The sequence below is a fragment of the Trachurus japonicus genome, chromosome 23 (genome assembly GCF_045865225.1).
Source record: "Trachurus japonicus isolate A0001 chromosome 23, Traja_1.0".
Taxonomy (NCBI): Eukaryota; Metazoa; Chordata; class Actinopteri; order Carangiformes; family Carangidae; genus Trachurus; species Trachurus japonicus.
The window spans coordinates 25,328,862-25,347,884 of record NC_140929.1 but is presented as its reverse complement, the minus strand read 5'-3'; the positions used below and the strand labels follow the sequence as shown (position 1 = coordinate 25,347,884).

General features: G+C 43.1%; 1 protein-coding gene across 1 annotated transcript; it reads right to left on the bottom strand.

The window, feature by feature from the left end:
- Positions 1-533: 533 nt before the first annotated feature.
- Positions 534-19,002, bottom strand: abcd2 (ATP-binding cassette, sub-family D (ALD), member 2). Its single transcript, XM_085769800.1, has 10 exons — positions 17,883-19,002; positions 16,926-17,106; positions 15,401-15,522; positions 10,306-10,468; positions 9,583-9,677; positions 6,641-6,786; positions 4,528-4,673; positions 3,299-3,383; positions 2,964-3,089; positions 534-2,262 (listed from the first exon to the last, which is right to left on the bottom strand). Exons 1-10 carry the CDS (start codon positions 18,825-18,827, stop codon positions 2,058-2,060), a joined length of 2,214 nt encoding a protein of 737 aa, XP_085625926.1. The 5' UTR covers positions 18,828-19,002; the 3' UTR covers positions 534-2,057.
- Positions 19,003-19,023: the final 21 nt, after the last annotated feature.

The following is a 19,023-nucleotide window of genomic DNA, read 5'->3' as shown; positions in this document are numbered from 1 at the left end:
TTAAATCGTTGGTGCCAGCTGTTTTTAGAACAGCGGAGCAGAGCCGTGAGCTGCTCAGAGCTACACTACGGAGCCTCATGGGATTTCTTGGTTTCCCTCATCAAACTCATCAAATACACAATCCAACAACTCCACAACGCTCTGGTGGACAAGTTGTGACCTGCACATTCACCACGCTATGAGATAATAACACAACGTTACCAGACAGAGTTGTGTTCAAGGCAAATGCAGAGACTGCTTGATGAAAAACTGCCCTCCAATGGAAACGCGCATCAACTGTTTTGCATGTATTTCCCTCTAAAACAACTCTGTCTGGTAATGTTCTGTTATTATCTCATAGCGTGGTGAATGTGCAGCTCACAACTTGTCCACCAGAGCGTTGTGGAGTTGCTGGATTGTGTATTTGATGAGTTTGATGAAGGAAACCAAGAAATCCCATCAGCCTCCGTAGGATAGCTCTGGGCAGCTCACGGCTCTGCTCCACCGTTCTAAAAATAGCTTGCACCGACAATTAAAGGTAACGAACCTACTGCTACTGTATGACTATAGGGATTATGGCAATGGGCCAATTTGCCAAAAATGTTGAACTATCCCTTTAAACTCAATAAGGCCTCATGTATGCTAACATAATAATATGTTGAATTTAATCAGGAGGACTGAAGTGAATATAAATATGCATGTTATGACAACATCATCAGCCTCCACTGACGCTGGGGAAGAAATAAGGTAGCTCTTACATCATTATCAAATGTGTATGAAGTCAATCAGCTCATTGTCCGGTGCCGTCATGCATCTAAACTGGAGGCAGCGCTGCCAACCAAGCAGAGTCCCAACAGGTGTCTGCCACGCAGCAGGCACGCCAGTGTGTTTGGTGTCAACACGCAGGAGGAGGAACAGCTCTAACAGGTGGCTGCTGTGTGTGTAGCACATGTGTCTGACAGCTACACTGTCTGACTGGCGACCTGCTCGCCCATGTGCAGCAGCGCAGTTTTAGAAGTGTGACTGTTGACAGAGCGGACCAGACTACCGGCTGGTTTCCCGCTCCTCTTCCTTTGAACAGGGCCTCTTCAGCTCATTGTGTTTGTTCAATAAACCAGAAACCTGTAGTTTTGGAGTCAGACCTGCGTCACTAATTGCTCTAATAATAGACCTCTGGCTCTTTTCTTTGCTAGCCTTGTGTAACTCTGAAACCGAGCCTGTGTCAGTGGTCCGGGGGCCGACTACTGTACAACCTAACGTGGGCTACGATGAGGTAAAAGGAAAGGGATTGTACTACGGCTATGTACACAAACCAAGCAAAGGCATATTGTGACATTTTTGAAAAATAGTCTCTTTTGACCTTTCCAAACAAAGAGGTCGTGTTAAGTTCAATAAAAACTAAAACCTACTGCTAAATTAAAGAGGTAAAAACAAACATGGATCCTGCAGAGCCCAGTAGACTGGGAGTTGAATACTGTTTTGGGCATCATTTAGTGGCTCTATATTAAAACGCTCTCCAGCTAAAATGTAGCCATCACCTTATTTCACGGTGCGCTACCACAACAAAACAGGAACAGCCCTCTAAATGCAGAGTAAAGTGCTATAAAACAAAACTAACAAATTCATTCTGTTGATTAATTTATCATTTCCGCCGCTTTGAACCTTTGCAAAAATGATCCTGAAGTCGATGTAATGTGCTAAAACCAAAACATTTAAAAATCTAATCTATGTGCCTTGCGTGGAGGAGGGGTGGGGAGGGGCTGTACTCGAGCAGAGGGAAGATTACAGAGAAGGACAGCTGAGAGGAATTGGCATTAAAAGCTCTCCTGCTTTAAGGGAAGAGGCCGAGCACAAAAAAAAGAACTCTCGGGAAAAAAAAGTACTCACAACCCCCCAACCCCCTGTAGATTTCTTTTTCTTTCATTCCCTCTCTATCTCCCACACTCTCCCCTCCTCTGCTCTGCTCTTTTCCCCTCTGGGCCTCTTTCCTCCCCCTCCCTCCCTCTCTCTCTCCCTCCCTCCTCCCTCCCTCCTTCTCTCTCTCTCTCTCTCTCTCTCTCCCTGACTCTCTGTCCCTCTCAGTCCTCGGCTGTTTTGAGGACAGAGTCATCTCCCAGGATCTTGCAGAGCTCGTTGAGGCGATGCTGCATCACTGGGATGCCGGCCAGCTGGGCCTCCAGCCGCTGCTTCTCTTCGGTGAGGGTGAGGCGCGTGGCCGTGTCCAGCTGCTCGAAGCGCCAGCCCCCCTCGCCGTCAAACTGCAGCAGGTGGGTGTGGTACTTCCTGTGGGCGGAGAGAGGGGCGATGTCAGTGGGATAAAAAAAAAAGAAAGAAAGGTGGGTCTGTGAATTTCAGGTGTACGTGGAGAGACTTGTTCCAGGTCTTACTAGGGGTGTGACTTAAACTCGACGATATTTCTCGTCGCGTTAAAAATCTGTCTCGTGAGATTTTTTTATTTATTTTTTTTTTATGTTAAAACGATGTAAAACAGGGTTTCCACTACCAGTTACCATTAGGCTACTTTGCACCCCTTTCCACTACAGTTATAACTCTACTCGACTCGGTTTAGGTGCTTTTCAGTCACAGCTGAGTTCTTCATAGTTCGGGTCCGAACAGTGAAACGGCACTGGGGGGTCGCTGCCACTACTTAAAGAAGAGGAAACACTGCACATAATATTGTTTGCACTTGAAAAAAAGAAAGGAATATTTAATTTTATTTGAACTTTTATAAATTTTAGTTTTAATTTCAATTTGTGGAAGAAGAAGTTTATTAAAAGCTCATGCTTACATCATGCATGTAAATAGTTATAATAAAACATTTCAAAATGCATGTGCAACTCGGTTAAATAAAAGTCTGTTGGTCCAGTCATATATATTGTCATTGTAGTTTTCTTAAAATCTCGTCTCGTCTCGTTCTCGTGAACCCAATCTCGTGTCTCGTCTCGTCTCGTGAGATGAGTGTATCGTCACACCCTAGGTCTTACCACAGGGAAGGTCTGTGTGTGATGGAGAGCAGGGAGATGCCGCCGTCCTTGGCCGCCTGGAAGATCTTTCCCTCCACATCGATGCTCACAGCGCTGGTGCACTCATCCAACAGGGCGTATTTAGGCCTAACACACGCAGGGGAACAGGTTTTGATAATTGCTATCCACACTAATGAGGCTGCTTGTATAGTTACAGCATACAAAACAATACAATTGTCACCACAGATGAAAGACTAACCCTTAAACAAACAGCAGGGCGTTCATGTTAGAGGCAAACGTCTGTTGTATAATGGAGTGTTTGATGACTAAACAACGATGAAGCTGCCTCTCCTTACCTGTGGTAAAACATGCGAGCCATGCCCATCCTCTGCTTCTCCCCTCCTGACAGCACATCCTTCCAGTCCAGCTCAGCATCCCAGCCTGGACACAAGGAGAAGATGGTCAATGAGTTTGAGATCACCTGCTACCAAGACGTTATTTAAAGATGGTAAAGATAAAAGATTAAAAGATACAGTGGGGAAAATAAGTATTTGATCCCCTGCTGATTTTGTAAGCTTGCTCCCCCACAAAGAAACAGACAGTTTATAGTTTTTATGGCAAGTTCATTTTAACAGAGAGAGACAGAATAACAACAAACCACCCCAAAATAATATCATATAAGGTTATAAATCAATTTACATTTGATCAAGTGAAATAAGGGCAAAAATACCTGTTTAACAAAGTTTCACTGATTTCACCCACAGTGACATACACACTCCCTGGCAGGATGTTTATATTGCATACTTACCAACATCTGTTGCTACATGTGTGTGAGTTCATCCCTGTGTGTGTGATGAAGAAAGTTCTCAACATTTCCACAGTGCAGCCATTCATACATTAAGCCTTCTTGCAGCTCTAAGCCTCATACACTCGTCAGTTCTCCACAATAGGCCTGTTTGTTTGGCAATGAGAGAAGAGCTGCTGCCAATTAGCCACAGTCTCAAGTTTAGGCAACACAAGTAATACCCCAGTGCATAAGATCAAGCCTCTGGCTGGGACACAAGCATAACCTGTGTTTATCGTACAACACTGGAGAAGCTGCACAGTTACAGTTACAAATGTGATACGAATCGTAGTTTATAACCTGTAGTTATTGTAGAACGATAAAATCTTACTGACGTTAATCTATTAGACTGGGATTTATAATAGGAGCGATAGCTATTTTGTTTGTTTTACATTAGTGATGGTTATTTTGGTGATGTCTTGTTTGTTTTATTTTGGTGACAGTTGTTTTGTCTGACTTTTATTTTGTTTGTTTTATCTGGCAGTTCTTCTGTCTGATTGTGTGTTGCTTGTTTTATTTTAGTTTATGTTTTTTGTCTGTTGGTAACTTTGTTTATTTTGTATAGGTTATAGGTATTTTGTTGATATTTTTGGTGATTGTTGTTTTGTCTGATGCTTTTTATTTTGTGAGGTTTCTAAATGATCTTCAAGGAAGTTTCAGTTCCCAAAAACGTTCTTCAGCTTTTCTCTTGTAAACATACGACTCACATCTTTGTGAAAGTGTGTCTGTTGTGTATCCTACCTCCCTCTCTGGTGACGATGTGGTTGAGGTTGACTATGTCCAAGATGGCCTCCAGGTCCTTGTCACGCATCCCTCTGGCGGCCATGTCCTCCACCGAGTCTGGGTAGATCACCTGGTCCCGCAGCGAGCCCATGGACATGTACGGCCTGCAGGACCACACACACACACACACACGCACACATATATATTACCCACTGAGTGTTTCCTTGTCACCCTGTTTACATGAAGTGCTCCTGACATTAAAGAAGAAGGTGTGAGTGAACAAAAGAGTGTTTTTTTTTTTACACACTTAAGAGAACAAATGCTGAAAGGAAAAGACACCCATTGTGCTTCTGCTGTTTCTGTTGTTAATAGTGTGTTGGATTCTGTTACAGCTGCCAGGTGGCCGTCTCATCCCGTGTATTAAATATTTACTGCTCTGCAGGAGGGAGTCGGCAGAGTCTGCAGCTCCACACAGCCCGGGCTAAGACTGAGCTTGAAGGTTTTCAGGACAACGGGCCTTGACTTGGCTGAATATTCAGAGGATTAACTGATCATCTTAAGAGTTAAACATTTAGAATAACAAACAAAAAATTCCTGTGGAATGGGCAGTTTCTGAAAACATGACTTGCAAAGTACAGCTGAGACACTTAACATTCCTGATAATCACCTCATCTTTAGTGAATGTGAATCTGATTCTACTGTGTCAAAGATGGTACTGTAATACACTGCAAAAACTCAAATATCTTACCAAGAATATTTGTCTTATTTCTAGTCAAAATGTCATTTCTAGTCAAAACAAATCTCATTATGCTTAAAACAAGACCCATCACATTAAAAAGTAGCTTGTTTTTAGACACTTTTCAATTCTTTCAAGCATATTTTCACTTGAAATAAGTAGAAAAATCTGACAGTGGAGCAAGTTTTTCTTTCTTATTACAAGCACACAAAAAACTGCTTTCACTGGCAGATTTTTCTACTTATTTCAAGTGAAAATTTGTTTCAAACAAGTGAGAATTATCTAAAAACGAGTTAATTTTTAGGTGATGAGTCTTATTTTAAAGGGACAACGAGGAGTTTTGGAAAAGCGAAGCGTTTTCACACTACATTTATGAGCCTCCGCGCGCACCGTAAAATTCTTTGACCGGTGCAAGACGGACTCATGTTTTCATTCATCAATAATTAAAGTCAGAGGTTCAAAGAGGTTCACATACCGTCGTAGCTCCGACCATAAACGGCGATTTGGCTGCGTTATTCTCATTACTCGCCACGAAGGAAACGGTGGTCGGCTCGACCAGCATTTCCGCCACCACTAATAATAAGAAAATAACGATAGAGACAGAACGATTATCGAAAATGGGCCCATTAACAAGTGTGGCTAGCGGAGATTCATCAACATTAACGTGAGACTTTTTTATAACCGAATAGAAACTCCTCGTTGTCCCTTTAAGGGGAAAAAGATTAGTTTTAACTAGAAATTTGACATTTTGACAAGAAATATGACAAATATTCTTGGAAAGATTTTGAGTTTTTGCAGTTTTGAGCATAAAACACCACATTTGAAAGTGTTAACTTAGTTTTGGAGAAACTCTTGAAGGGCACGTCTACTTTTTTCTAATTCATTGAGAAAATGAATAATAATGATCATCTTAATTATTGTTAGTTAGAGCCCTCTAATTCAGTAAATGGTTCACTGTGTGGTCACATGTCCTCTATGCACAGTGGAACTTCATGACGACAGTGCACTGGTGATACAGTCAAGTGACTGGAATGTAACTGGTGAAGCTGTCAATTATGATGACCAGAGGTCTCAGATAGTTTCATCACTTCATTTGTTGTGCCCTAATAAGTATAATGATGTGATTGATGCTGTAGCTGAAAGTATCTGATGCCTTGTCTGGGTGGTAAATATTTCACTGTAGGCAGTGCTCTGGTTTCTCTTTGCCCACCACACACACACACACACACACACACACACACACACACACACACACACACACACACACACACACACAACTCCTGTTACAATAGATTAAGTTACTGGTAGGTTTCACCAGTACAATGATAAAACTCCACTGTTGTTTTGTTACATCTCACTGCTGCGTGATAATGGAGAGTGTGTGTTTGTGTATACCTCTGGGGGATGTAGAACATATGTTGAGGAGAGGGTTTGTGCAGCCGGCCGCCGTAAACAGGCCACAGGCCGCTGAGGATCCTGAACAGAGAGCTCTTCCCGCAGCCGTTGGGCCCTGTGATCAATAAGTGCATGCCCTCCTCTACCTGAAACAAAGAGACGACTCATCAGTACTGCTGGGGTGGAGTCAGCATCTTTACAATAAGTCATGGGAGATGGAGAGTATCAGTGGGTGTGCGGCTTTTAATGTGTGCTCTGTCTGTTTCACATTATGCATAGGAGATCTGAAATGTAGACACTCCAGAGGAAGCAGAGTCTTCTCCCATCTTTGCCTCTATACAGACTGTCTTTTATAGTTTGAAACTGACACACACTGAATTACATTAGGAAGCCAGGTGTCACTAAAGTATGTCTCTCTAGTTCACCTACAACAGGCTAACAAGACAGTAGCGCATCATGAACTAAAGAAAAGTGAAGAAAAACGCAGCTTTGAAGTAAAGAAAACTGCACCACAATAATTAAACTGAAGGAAAAGCTACAGTGTAACAACTGTCTTGTGTATTTCCCTCAATAAACCAATGTGAATCATGAGACTAGAATAAAAATATTTGAGAGTGATATATATGAAACAACCTTAATACAGAAATTAGTTCTTTGTGTTATTGGTTATAGCAGAGGAGGACAGTGACCATTGTACAAACCATAACATGTAACTTTATAAGTTAAGTGAAAGTTGTCCAAATATAGGGAGTAAAAATAAATCTGTCATTAATCAATTATCTATAATGCTTGTTTTCGCTTTAGCAGCCAGTTTTATTTTATCTGGGTCATCACTGATTGGTCACCGCCTCACAACCTCTGCTGTATGATATTTGTATAACATCCTCAACCTATGGGTGAAAGCACACTGTAAACATATTTGTCTGACTTCTAGCAGCTCAGTCTCAGCCGGTATAATGACCTCAACCTCACTGTGCCTGTAGCACAGAGCTCTGTTAGCATGAGCTGCTAGGAGAGACTTGCTGCAGAGAAATTGAGGTCAGGGCCTCAACTGAAGTCACAGCCATGACTCTGCACATGGCAACGTCTTGCGTCAGTGTACAGCTTCCTGATATGTGTTTGACGTTTGACTAATCCGGGCTTCACATCATGTTAGCCGGTTAAAATGATTCTGTCAATTTTTCATCAGCTAACTTGTGACACTTTGTGATAATTTGATGATTTCTCACAGTATTCTACTTTGATGAATTTAAAGGGATAGTTCAACATTTTTGAAAATTGTCCCATTGCCATAATCTTTTTTTTTTAAATATATTTTTTGGCTTTTCATGCCTTTATTCGATAGGACAGTTGAGAGTGTGACAGGAAATGGGAGGCAGAGATGGGGGGAATGACATACAGGATAGGGCCGTCCGACACGGGATTCGAACCGGGGCTGCCTGCAGTGAGGACTATAGCCTCAACACACATGGGGGTGCTCTACCAACTGAGCTAATCACCGCCCCACCCATTGCCATAATCCCTATAGTTTTAGGAGTAGGTTCATCACCTTTAATTGTCTTTTAGAACGGCGAAGCAGAGCCGTGAGCTGCTCAGAGCTACGCTACGGAGGCTAATTGGATTTCTTGGTTTCCCTCATCAAACTCATCAAATACACAATCCAACAACTCCAAAATGCTCTGGTGGACAAGTTGTGACCTGCACATTCACCACGCTATGAGATAATGGAACGTTACGAGACAGAGTTGTTTTTGAGGCAATTGCAGAGACTGCTTGCTGAAAAACTGCCCCCGACAGGAACATGCATCAGCGATTTTGCATGAATTTACCTCAAAAACAACTCTATCAATTTGCCAAAATTTTGAACTATCCCTTTAAAGTCAAAACAGTGGAAGTGCTGCTGGGTCCTCTTAGTGATAGTCTTCAGGTGCTCTTCGGAAATTTACGGTGTGTTTTTTCCAAAACTTAAAAAGCCTTTATTTTACATGGCAATTAGTTTTTGATTTTTAACTAGTTGCTATGTAAAATAAAGGCTTTTTAAGGCTAAAGGTATTTTTTTCTCCAATCCTACAGTGTGCCTTGGAATGTGTTTTTGCATTTAAAAAACTGTGAACCTTTGAAAATGACTACACTGATGTTTCATGCTTGGTGCCTCTTTGTCATGTTCCAGCTAACTGTGAATGACCTCACACTCTGGTAGTTTTGAACTCAACGACATGTCTCTCTGACATCAGTGCTTCAGCGCCAGCTTTGAAGATGCCAGGGTTGTGTTATTAACAATGAACTCAAGCTCAATCTAACTCAATTACAGGGTCATGAGATCAGCAGACCCTCTTCTTCTCTGTTTGAAAGGGAAATTAGCAGAACATGCCCTGAATGCAGCATGGATAAAAATGCTTTTTTTTTAATCTGTCCATCTACAGCACAGCCCCTTAGGGGACATAGGGCACTACACATAGCGCTTACATGAATATAGAGAAGGGCACTGATATCCTAATATAGCATCTGAAGTGTTTGGAAACTGACATGTGACTGAATTTCAGCATTGTTGTGTAAGTTTAAGCACTACAACATCCTTTTCTGCTCGCTGCTGTAGACAACAGCCTCAAGGCAGAGACACACTCACACACAAAGGATAAATCTCTTTCCTAATGAGACCACAGAGGATTGTTCTTAAAATGATAATACACAGCACCAAGAAAAAAAGAAAAAAAAGAAATCCAGGGGATGTGACGACGGAGCTGAAACTTTGGAGTGCATGCAAATATATCAGCTAATATCTTTTTGCTGTAGTGTTGGAATAAAGGAGCATTCTCTAGCTTTTCAATATGTTCACTCACACATGTCCATCTAAGTAAAAAGCCCACAGCAAATAAACACTATACAATAGAAACAAACAGGCAGATAGTAACCCGGGAGAGAAGAAGATAGAGCCGTCTCACCTCAAAATTCAAGCAAGACACAACTACGTCTCCACTGGGCGTGATAATGGGTACATTTTCACACACAATGCCTTTGTCCACATCTATCACTTCACCTAGAGACACAAGAGAGGGAGAGACATGGATAAGGGTCAGAAAAATAGAGTGACTGTGTATTAGGATGGAAATAAAGGATTAGACCCTCTGCACCAAGGCATAAGCATGGATATGGGTGGGATAATACTTACATAGCAGGAATTATGGGGTTAAAAAAAATAAAAATCCCTCTTTATCACTTTACTTATCTCTTTGCTTAGCGCTGCTCTCTAACAGAGATTCATTCTGAGGTCAAATGATGTTTACACAAGGATATTTATGCAATGTGAAAAGTAGTAGTAGTCTGAAGCCCAGAGCAAAGACTGAGAGAAAAGAAACATGTCCCAGAGATCTGCATGTATTTCAACCTAGCTTATTGTTCAGGTTTTTTAAATTCAAACTTTAAACCATAAAATCCATGGAGAAAATCATGGATTCAATACCGACTGCTGCTTGACTTGAGATGGGCTTATCTAACTGAACACAGCCTCCAGTTGTTCATGTGCAGCAGCATCAGTGGTAATGGTTTTCCCAACATAGCAACAGTAGCCAGGAGCAGGCAGAGGATGGGACTGGTAACTTTGGTGGTTTATTTTAATACAGGAGGTGTGTGTGTGTGTGTGTGTGTGTGTGACAGAGCGGACCAACCCTTTATCTCCAGTGGACCTTCTATGTGCATTTCAGGCTTGTTCTTCTTCTCTGCTCCCGTGGTGTCTGAGAGAGACGAGCGCTTGTAAACGCCCCTCTGGACGTCCTCAAACACTTCAAACATGTTGTGGACCCGCGCAGTGTAGCCCGCCAACTCTGTGACCTGTCCCAAAACACACACAGGGGGTCAAAGGTCATAAATGTCAAAGGGACATCAGTGTGGCGCAAGGGAACATCAGACAGTAATATAGGTCACTGTCATGGCCATATGCGGATAAATCTATGTTTGAGCACAGGGACTGTCAAACAGGGAATTCTGCAGCTGCCTGAGAGTATGTGAAGAAATCTTACAGCTGATAAACTGAAAAAAAAAAAACAATTACAATGTGACTTAAAAAATGTATCTACATCTTGAGTCAGCTGTAACACCTGAACACAAATCTGCTGTGATTCAGAGTGTGTGCAGTAGAACCAGAGCAGTGATTCAAACAGTTAGTGAAAACTAATGACAGCCAGATGGTTGGAACAGACATGTGGTTAAAATAAGTTTCAATAGCTAAAAGTAACAGATACATATTGAAACAAACGTTACCACATAAAATCATTAACCTAGCTAAAGGTATTGTGTATGGGGAAAATGCTTAGATTGAAGTGATAAAAAATTGTTGAGATGGGTTAATGGCTAATATATTAAATAATGTAAACAAGCAGCAGAAGTAAGCGATCCGGTGGTTTTGGCTAACTTCCTGTCAGCCGATGGAGTTAGCAGTCTCTGCCCTCGTCCCTACGTCACCACATTCACGCGCATCCCTTGGCTGCACACACAGAGAGGACCGCTCCTTTATGCCGTTCTCTCTCCTCATTGGATAAAGGTTGTAGGATACAAGGAAAGTTTTCTCCTCGGCTTACAGCAGAGCAGAGTGACTGACAGACCCGTGTTTCGGACCAAACACTCTATGTAAGTGATTGTCGGAAGATAGAACTATTTAAGACTTATATTAACACAAATATTCCGCTTATTTCTGCTTTAAATAGTTCTATCTTCCGACAGCAATCACTTATATAGAGTGTTTGGTCTGAAACACGGGTCTGTCAGTCACTCTGCTCTGCTGTAAGCCGAGGAGAAAACTTTCCTTGTATCCTACAACCTTTATCCAATGAGGAGAGAGAACTGCATAAAGGGGCGACCCTACGTCACCACATTCACGCGAGAATGTGGTGACGTAGGGACGAGGGCGGGGGCTGCTAACTCCATCGGCTGACAGGAAGTTAGCCAAAACCACCGGATCGCTTACTTCTGCTTTAAAAGTAATAGATAAATGGATGAATTTAATCATTTGATCTGAACATAAACATTTTAAGCAACTAGCTAAAGGAAATTGATACATGGCGAAAATAGTTGTTAAAATATGGTAAACCATTCAAACTGTTATTGTTAGCTAAAAGAAACGATTTTTGTCCAGAAATTTGTATCATGTACAGCCAGTGACACAAAGGATAAAGTAATTACAAGTCTATCTATATATACAAACTGTGGATACACACAAATATTAGTTTTTCCTTCTGTTTGTTTACAGTGTGTGAGCGAGCACAAGCCCAGCTGTGACAAACTGCTGTAACACGTAATGGCTTCTGTGAGTCAGGGCGATTGAAGAATATTCTAATATATATGTGTGCCTTAATTTTAAACTCAGAGTAAAATATAGCGGAAATAATTTTAATTAAGTAAACAAGATTTGTGAAATCAATTTTAACAGCAAAAAATTATGAAGATAAACACAAATGGAATGGAGCAAAACAAATATCTTGATAAGCAACAAGATGCTCGGGGTGCTCCACTTCCAAATATAATGAAACTTGTCAGGAAAGGAGGAAAAAACAAGAGAAAATCAGCCCTTCGCTTTGGCCTTGGTGCAGCACCCTGCAGCAAGACAATACAGCCTGTTGACTCAGCTTGATTATATTAAACAACAAACAGCAGTTCTGGGAATTCATGGACACCATGTGGGCCTGCAGAGACCGGACCGACTCAAAGACTGATAAAAGCAAAATAGCAAATGATAAAGTAAGAGGGGCTGATGGGGGTGGCTGGCCTGCTTTCCTCATGTGAAAACACAAATAAAAAGTAAATAAAAATAATTAAGAACACAGAGCTTGTTGCAGTTTTCTATGGATAATTACATTACTGATAATATAATGCGATACATCACTTTCCTGAAGCTCAAGGGATAAATAAGGGGAAAATTCACATAGAGCCAATAGTCTGATATTAAGATACATTTCAAAATTGCCTTTATAGTTAGGGTTTAGTAAACAGATGCCAATGCGCTAACGCTAACTATGTAGCAACAGTCAAACACATTTGCCAGAACTATGTAGAAATAGAACTATTTTTCTGTTATTAGATATCATGGTTTAGGCAATTTAAAGACAATTCCCTTAGCATTCAGTGTTAGTTATGAGGTCTGTTTCTGATTAAGTGCATATTGCTGTGGGTCTTGTTCCCATGAGTAAGTGTGGAGGTATGATCACTATGATGAATCAGGCCAGAACATCTGACAATGGCTCTCCCTCATTTCCCCCAAAATTGTCCAAGCACATGCTGACAGAGAGAGAGAGAGGACGCAAGAAAGTGAGGGAGAGATGCAGAAGTGTGGGTTGAAAGATCAACAGATGGAGGATTATTCACAGCCAGGCTAAGCTTCCAGAGAAGGAGCTCTGGGCGCGCGCACACACACACACACACACACACACACACACACACACACACACACACACACACACACACACACACACACACACACACACACACACACACACACACACACACACACACACACACACACACACACACACACACACACTCACTGCTGGCTGACCTACAGTGACATGAAAGAACAGTTGGACTATAAGTCAAACATTTTTACATTTACATAGATTTTTAAAACGGTAACAAGGAAAATAAAAATGCAGAGACAGACAGCGCTGAATTCTGGGAGAACAAAACCAGCCAAATCTGCAGGATGAGTAACAAACCACCATGAGCTGGGACATGTCAGAGGACCATCTGACCACCCACACTCACATACACACACAACAAACAAATTCCCATCCTGTGGACTGTCATATTAAAATAGGCAGAGTGAGCAGGGCCCACTGCCTCAGGAATGTGCACCGTCCCTGCTGCCTGTTACAGTACACACACACACACACACACACACACACACACACACACACACTTGCACATGTCTTGGCCTTGCATGCAAGGGCTTGCTGCTGCTTCACTGTATTCAGCTCACACTGGCTGCAGCTGCATGCAGGCCAAAACTCGCACCTTCCGGGGGTAGTTGCAATGAGATGGCATACAGATTTGCATATTATTGAAATAAAACACACATATTTTCTTATTTTCAATTTCACAGCAGTGAAGTTTAAGGATTATTTGCTGGCAGAACTGACAGCATGTGTGTCCGTCCCTGGTATGACAAAAGTGATACAATGGGAAGGTTTTGAAAAGAGGTGACTCAGAGAAAAGGAAGCAGAAGACAACCACTTAGACTTAAAAAAAAAAAAAGTTTCAATTCCTCCTCCTCCTCACCACAAGCTCAGACGGCAGAAACTGTCACGGCAGACACAGGCCGGCACGCTGTGCAGCTTCACCTGACACTCTGCTTAAGTGCTACATACTTCACAAAAAGGGAATTACAGGACAGTTTGAAAAAAAAACATACATGCCAAAACACAGGGTGGGCATACGATCAGAAGGAGACAAGCACAAACCGGCTGCACTGCAATACAGCTTCAGCACAAATGTGCTGCAGCCAAATCCTCTTATGGACCTCAAAATGCAGCCTGAGAGAGAGGGAATGCATGAATGGGTCTCGCTATTTTTTTTTTTTGGATTAAAATGCAACGAGAGATCAGGGATTTGGCCCTCGGTGAACAAGGACTTTCATTCACTGGGGTTCTTTCTTTGCTTTTCTCAGTCTTTTAGACTCAGATACATTCCTGGGCACACACAGTGAGTTTCAACATGGGTGGAAGGATGGAAGGAGAAAGATGGATGTACAGTACACGTCTGTCAATCATCCTGTCTCTGCCTTCATCCCTCCCACCCACCCATCTGTTCCACCACGCCGGCCAATTACATAACACCCCTGCTTCATCTTATCTGAAACTCTCCTGACAAGTCATTTGGACACATTAAATTGCATAAGTATCATCATGGTGGAAACCTAGCTCCTCCTGTGGCCTTGTTTAAAGGGATAGTTCAACATTTCTGGTTTTTAGGAGTAGGAGTCACCTTTAATTGTTGGTGCAAGCTATTTTAAGAACGGTGGAGCAGAGCCGTGAGCTGCTCAGAGCTACGCTACAGAGGCTAATGGGATTTCTCATCAAACTCATCAAATACACAATCCAACAACTCCAAAACACTCTGGTGGACAAGTTGTGACCTGCACATTCACCACGTTTTGGAGTTGTTTTTTTGTGTATTTGATGAGTTTGATGAGGGAAACCAAGAAATCCCAATAGCCTCCATAGCGTAGCACTGAGCAGCTCGCGGCCCGGTTCTGCATTCTAAAAATAGCTTGCACCGACAATTAAAGGAAACAAACCTACTCCTAAAACTATAGGGATTATGGGACAATTTGCCAAAATGTTGGACTATCCCTTTTTTTTCCCATCTCTGGCAGTTCCCTTGATATTTCCCTTGCAGCACTGATTGAAAAACAAATACAGAAAGCTGCAAGTGTGTAAAAAACCATACTGAATATTGTAGTAGCTCATAAGTACAGCTGATTAAAATGATATGTCAGGAAACAGTAAAAACATTTTGAAAGGAACTGGTAACCAGAGTATGTCTGACATTTCTGCTTGAAAATGACAAACAATAAATTGATTTAAATCATTCATCGTTTTTCTTGAATGGCTACATTCACTGATGGGGCAGGAACATCCAAAAATAACTTGTGATTTTTATGAATGACTATGATACTATGGACAATTCATGGCTTGTTGATTTATAGAACATATATTCTATTTCTGTATTAGCCTCCAGATAGATAGATAGATAGATAGCCTGCTGTGTCCTCACCTCTTTGTAGGAGGACATGATCCTCTCGATGGCATCAGCCCCTGAGGCCAGGAGGTTACGTGCGGTGGTGAATGCCTCCGTCCTCTCACTCACCATCACCTGCGTCTGACCGTCTGCTGTTTCTGCAGAGATCCAGAAAGGTGGATTAAGATGACTGTCACACTGCACAAGTGATTACCAAAGCAGGTGAAACTTTATTATAACCGAAAGTCAGGCGAACAAGCTGGCACCACACCCCCATCCTGGTGCCAGTGAGCATTACAATATCATGGAAATAAAGTGATTTAAATACGAGCCGTGACGATGGGACAGTGGTGCGCCAGAAACACAGGGTTTGGTTACAGCTTTATTTTTGTTGCTGCTGAGATGTCATCAGTGAGGTGTGAGAGGCTCTGACTGTTTCACACATGCAAACTCTCTCTTACTTGAGGAGGAAGCAGTAGCTGTTGGTTTTGGAGATGCTAAGAGAGAGCTTTGGTTTTAAAGATCCCATATTATACTCTTTTTACTCAATTTCACTCAGCTGTCAGACGTCCAACTAAACTGTATTCGAAATGTATTGCCCCAAACTGATCCGTGGTCCTGAATGTCGGCCGTCTAAAAGTCGCTAAAATGAGCTCTACTGAGAACAAGCTGTTTCTGTGCCTGTACCTTTAAGTAACATGGTTACTGTACACAGCAAGGATTATTACCACTTTATGACTTAAAATTCGGTATTTCATCAACTTAGCTCAGGAGTTTCTTGCTGTGCACTGCAGCCATAGAAATAGACGTGGTAGGCGTTTTATCCAAGGGGGCAGTTGTCGGTCTGAGAAGTGAAGCTCACTTCCGCGTTCAAAAAACTGCAATCCCCTCGGATTCCTCTGGGGGCTGGTGTCAGAAGGGAGCATTCCCCATAGACCCCCATGTTAAAATTGCCGACTTTACATCCTCAGTAAACATGTTAAAAGCCTGGTGTCAGAACGTTTTTTCGTCTCAATCGATAGTTTCTACAACCGCACACACTCTGAGGGGGGTGAATTTTTTTTTAACTCTACCGTTTTACTGTTATTAGGTTAAAATTCTGGCCAATTAGGGAGCGGAAACGTTGAGTGACAGGTCCGAGCAGCTCCGTGGACAGCTGCTTCGAGGCCAGTGGGCGGGTTCTCGGCCGGCCAATCCAACATGGCGCTGTTCAGGCCGCCATATTTGAGTCACAAAAACGACTCCACAAAACCAATGGGTGACGTCACGGACGCTACGTCCATTCTTTTTACAGTCTATGGTTTTATCGCGCTGAGGGGCCGGCCTCACTCCCGTCGTGACATCACCACAGGAGCTGAATCTGAACAGCCTGTTTTAGCACCGTTTTACCAGTCGGTGGGCTGCAGAGTCGATACAGGACCCGTTTGCTTTCCTCATTGTAGGAGTTGGTAGGCTCAGGGAGGACCAGTTTATGTATGTAGAGACCAGAAAAAACCTGTTTTTCATAATATGGGACCTTTAACATAGTCTGTATTTCATCGTGCCTCGTGGCCTCTCTTACGGTTGTCAGCGAAGCCGGTGGCTGTGATGATGGGCACGGCCACCATGACGAGCCCGCTGCCGCTCCACACGTACTTCATGAGGAACTGCTCAATCATGATGTACCACAGACGCTTGGACAGGATCAGGTTCATCTGCTCCGCCAGGGCCCGGTAGCACTTCTGCAGCTGGCGCATCTCCACCTGTCATGAGCAGTGTATATAGTATATCACAGTGAACAGCACAACAGTGACTTCATGCAGTTTTTTGCGATGGAAGATTGTGCAGGATGTGCATTGTCTGTGTGTGCAATAATCAACCTGGATGTGCATGGGTTATGACATTATATTAACTTTGTAATACTTGATGTTAATCCAGATTACCTCAAATGTGTCATGTTGTTCATAGTATAGCAAGATTTTAGGAGTGACAATGTTATAGAGGGAATAAAGGATAAATAGAGTGTTAAATGTTTTTAACGCAGTTAAGGCTGGTCTCAAACAGGAATTTACCCTGTGAGTTCCTGTTTGGCAGTTGATTGCTTGCACATTTATTTGGGGATTTATTTTTGCACCACCACCAAACAATATCAGCTGGTGTATAATCTTGATTTGTGAGCCTCATAGAGGGACACCATGTCAAAAAAGAATACACTACCTACCCCTTTTTTAAATGCATACTCTACTCATGTGGTGCCTAAATAAAGTTGTATTACATCAAAATATCAAATTAATGTTGACATACATAAAGGTCGACACCAGCGAGTCCTTCAATACTGACTGGTTTCTGGGTCTCTATGTAAAATATAGTACAGTTGTGTGCAGTGGACTTTAAATAAACATGGAAGAAACCCAAACAGATTTATCATCACATCATATTGGACTTTTATAGTAAGAAATATAATATGGTAATTACCACCACACTATGGCTCATAATGCTGCAGCATAGTGAATAAATCATACATATTTCTCCTGCATACCTTGTGTCCCCTGTAGAAAGCTATTTCCTCAGCATTTGCAATGATCCGGGAGTGCACATAGCGCAGGTAGCCCTTCCTGTGCGCCTCCTCGGCCACCAGCTTCCCAAACCTGGGGGAGCAGGCGCGCAGCACCTTCGCCGTGGCAAAGACCACCAGCCCGGCCAGCAGGGTCGGGCCCGTGGCGTTGGCCCCCCTGGAGCGGGCGGTCTGGATCAGGGTGTAGGAGGTCAGCATCACATCCAGGATAGGCTTGGTGAGGTTCGAATAGAGATGAGCCACCGACTGGGAAAACATCATGACGTCCTCGGTGAGAGACTGGTCCGGGTTGGCCAGCCTCCCGTCCATGTTGCTAACTTTGTAGTAGGTCTGATCCGTGAAGTAGGTCCGGTAGGCATGGTTCACCAGGCGGGTGCGGAAGGCCAGGGCCAGTTTGCACTCCAGGTACCGGATGGCGCTGTTGACGAACGTGGCAGGGATGGCAATGAGGAGCCATTTGACCAGCTGGAGGATGAAGCTCCTGGGCTCCTTCTCCACGATCGTTTTGACAATCTTTCCGTCCAAGCTCGCTACGTATATAGACAGAAACGTCCTGGATATCAGCGCCACCGAGTGCAAGGAGAGCAAACCGAGCTCTCTGGACACAAGCCGGGGGAAAAGGATTTTACCAAGTTCGAGGATCTGCTTGAAAAATGCTGCGTTTACCCCGGGGGATGTCTTCCTGGGATCCGCGACATCTGTCCGTGTTTTATCCGAGCATGTGGAGCCGTTCTCGGCCTTGGAAAGCCGGCGGTTATTCCTCGGATCTTTGTTTTTGCTGAGCTGTTTGCAGATGATGGGGTACAGTGTTTTGACACCGTACACAGCCGCCGCCAGGAACACGGCTCTCTTCGCCGCAGCCGTGCGGTCCCACTTCACTTTGGACGCCGCATCGAGGATATTTGACATTTTTATTCAAACGTTAGTCGACTCTGCCAACGATCCTCACAACATCCATCCCCTACACCGGACTCCCCGCGTCGACATCGAGACGGAAAGACTTCTGATGGCTGGATTGATGTGAGGCGAGCCCGATAACATGTACCGCTACATCCTGCTCCTTCTGGTACCAGAGTCAAGCGCGAAACAACGGCTCCTACTCTAC

Excerpts from the sequence above, each read along its gene's own strand:
- abcd2 (XM_085769800.1), bottom strand. The coding sequence starts at position 18,827 with ATGTCAAATATCCTCGATGCGGCGTCCAAAGTGAAGTGGGACCGCACG. Across the intron at positions 9,678-10,305 it reads AGGTCCACTGGAGATAAAGG|GTGAAGTGATAGATGTGGAC; the intron begins GTTGGTCCGCTC and ends TTGTGTCTCTAG. Across the intron at positions 4,674-6,640 it reads ATGTTCTACATCCCCCAGAG|GCCGTACATGTCCATGGGCT; the intron begins GTATACACAAAC and ends GTGGTCCTGCAG.